We start from the raw sequence: 3,109 nt of genomic DNA, 5'->3' as shown, positions 1-3,109 counted from the left end.
GGGTATGTGGTCAAGGCAAAAATCATGATGATGATATGTGGATAACTGAATTTTGGGAAACTTAATGGAATCACCTAGAATAGCTCAGGAAATGGGATATTACTTCATTGTGTTGTGTGGTTTATATAGTTGAAACTTTAAATGTAGTTTTCAAAGAAGAATGGAGGGAAATATGAAGCTTGCTACAGTGGAGGACGCTGTGGAGTACTGCCTGTTCCTGATACCAGATGAACCAAGGGACCCGGAAGAACACAAAGAGGTTCTTGAAAAGTATATTGAGAGAATAATGACCCAGTTTGCACCTATGCTGGCTCCTTATATCTGGCAGAATCAGCCTTTCAATCTCAAATATAAACCTGGAAAAGGTAAGGAAGACTCTTTTACTTATTTGATTTGATATATGTGGCTTTTAATGTCATTCTGACAACAGTGATGTATAATAGTCCTTAGTTTATTCAGTGTTGTAAGATTTATATCCTGAACTTTTCAGATTAGTGATGCTTGCCTATATTCAGCTAAGCTCTTAATTTTTTTTTATTCATATTGATGAAAACTTTCTAATAGTCATTACCTTAGGAGCTAACATACATCAACATTATTCAACGCATGGCTATTCTTTTGAACTTTACTTTTCTGTGCCATAATGTATCTAGGTAACTAGTACTAAACCGATTTAGGCGTCTTTAGCTATAACATTACTCTGCATTCCTCTTTATTGATGATGTGTTTGGTAGGCTGCCTTGTTTCATGTAGTTGTTTTGGTGGGGATCTAAGAGTGGCTCTGCCTGGCTTATAACGAGAAATAATTGGGCTTTATGACCATTATTTGCCGCTCAGAAGCGTTTTGAGGTTCCTTCACTGTCTTCACTGTGTTGTTGGTTGTTGAGATCTGACCTCTGGCCAAATATGGCATTTTGTCCTATAATTACTTTAGCTTCACTAAAGAAATAAACGTGGATTGGTAACCAAGGCTCCACTCATGTAGTGACTTATGTGAGGTCTTGTTTCAGATCAGGAGTTCGGCATCTGATGATACCATTAATCTGGCTTTCAGTCTAGTGCTTCTCTGCTACCTTTTGGCTAACAGTTGCCAAACATCTTCCCTACTAAAATTTTATTGAATTCCTGTTCACTGAAATACATGTGATATTTATCGGTAAGAACACTGTCACATTAGTGCAGCACATCCAAAAACAACTCCTTATCTTTTTTCTAGAAAATAATTTTTACCCAGTGTTTTCTCATCTTGCTTAATGGCATTGCCATCTACCTAGTTATATCCAAACTAGTTAGAAATTGAAAATTATACTCAATCCTCACTTCACCATGTTCAGTCAGGACCTAAACCCTAGTGTGATAACTTCTAAAATGTGACTCATTCTCTACATCTGTTTGGCTGCAGTCTAGGCCTTCTTTATCTTTTCATTTGGAAGATTAGAATAGCCACCTAACTGACCTCTTTGGTTCTAGTGTATCCAGTTGCTCACGCTATTCAAACCTTTGAAAAACACAAATTTGATCATGGCATTCTCTTGCCTGATATCTTTGAACAGGTCCCCATTGCTTCTGGATGAAGTTCAAATTGAAGTTTAATATATAAAGTAAATAGAAATAGATACTCTAATTGGAGCTTCTCTAGTTTAAGAGACTTGGGGGATCTGGGGTGGGGAGAAGAGTTGGTTGGGCTCTTCTTCCCATTTTTTTTTGCCACAGCAGCTCTTGAGACACTCCACAATGCACTCGTTTGACCTTCCTTCTGTTAATGTTGGTATATTGCATTGATTGGTTTTCATGTCGAACCATCCTTTCATTTCAGGAATAAATCCCACAGGGTCATGGTCTACNCATTATAGATCTACTACATGGATTTTAAATTTCTTTTTGAATCATTTTGATAATTGTGTCTTCTTAGAAATTTGTCCATTATATCTAGGTTACCTAATTTCCTGGTGTGAAGTTACTTATTATGTTTATATTCCCTTAGTCCTTTAATTTTCTGTAGGGTCAGTAGTTATGTCCCTGCTTCCATTTCTAATCTTGTTAATTTGCCTTTTTTTTTCTTGGTCAAACCAGCTAAAGAGTTGTCAATGTTGTTGACTTTTTCAAAGAACCAACTTTTTCTGTTTCTATTTCATTAATTTGTACTCTAATTTGTATTATTTCCTTCCTTCTGTTTGCTTTAGATTTAATTTGCTCTTCTTTTTTTCTTTTTTTTTTTTAAAGTGGTGAAAAAGTTTTTTAGAAGAGATAGTATACTCCAAAGAATTAGGAGCAGGCCAAGCACAAAGAAAAAGCAGCTCAAGGCCTGGCAAAGACAATTATGAACAATAAAGTAAGACTTCCCTACCAGGTATTATGGATTATTATAAAGCTATAGTTTAATTGATACCAGTGGTGTTAGCATAATTTTAGGAACAGACCCTTTCATATTTTAGAACTTAATCTATAACAGAGGGAACATAGATCAGTGGGGAAAGGATGCAATAATTCTATCAGAAATGATAACACCTTCTATAGCAGAAGTTGGAAATGTATATGTGCATTTTTAGTGAGCACAATGATTAGGAGGTGCTATAGACATTTAATAGGAAGGGATCATGAATAGTAAACATCCTGCTACAATGGGACACCCAAAATGCCAAACATGCCCCTGCTTAGAAATCCTGAACTAGTCAGTAAATGATGCTGAAACAATTCATTATGCATATGGAAAAATTAAAATTATGTTCCTGCTATATACCATATACAAAAAACCAATTCCAGGTGGATTAAAGACCGAAATGTGAAAATTGTCAAAGTATTAAAAGCCACAGACCAGGAAAGATATTTGCAATGCATTTAACAAAGGATGTGTATCAGAGATTAATTGTATTGGGTTAGTACTAACAAAAACAATACCAGTGGCTTAAATAAGATACAAATTTATTTTTTCTCATGAAAATATTAGTCTAGAGGTAGGCATTAAAAAAGCTGATATGGTGGCTCCACTGATATCAAGGACTCAGTTTCTTCTATCATTCCCATCCTCAGTGACACTTCATGATCCAAGATGGCTCCTGTACCTTTAGCCACAGTTCTATGTTCTAGGCAGGAATTAGGAGAAGGGGGG

General features: G+C 35.7%; 2 protein-coding genes across 2 annotated transcripts in view; one reads left to right on the top strand and one right to left on the bottom strand.

Moving 5' to 3' along the window:
- FAM149B1 (family with sequence similarity 149 member B1) overlaps window positions 1–3,109 on the bottom strand; it is a 55,619-nt gene that overhangs the window by 39,876 nt on the left and 12,634 nt on the right. The gene's annotated exons all lie outside the window — the stretch shown is intronic.
- ECD (ecdysoneless cell cycle regulator) overlaps window positions 91–3,109 on the top strand; it is a 40,933-nt gene continuing 37,914 nt past the window's right edge. Inside the window, exon 1 of the mRNA XM_019624648.1 lies at window positions 91–365. Within this exon, the coding sequence (XP_019480193.1) occupies window positions 161–365 (205 nt within the window). The 5' untranslated portion in view covers window positions 91–160. The remainder of the gene's footprint in view (window positions 366–3,109) is intronic.

Source organism: Hipposideros armiger, unplaced genomic scaffold, assembly GCF_001890085.2.
Source record: "Hipposideros armiger isolate ML-2016 unplaced genomic scaffold, ASM189008v1 scaffold_15, whole genome shotgun sequence".
Classification (NCBI taxonomy): Eukaryota; Metazoa; Chordata; class Mammalia; order Chiroptera; family Hipposideridae; genus Hipposideros; species Hipposideros armiger.
The sequence above is the reverse complement of the archived record's forward strand: the minus strand, read 5'-3'. Positions and strand labels throughout refer to the sequence as shown.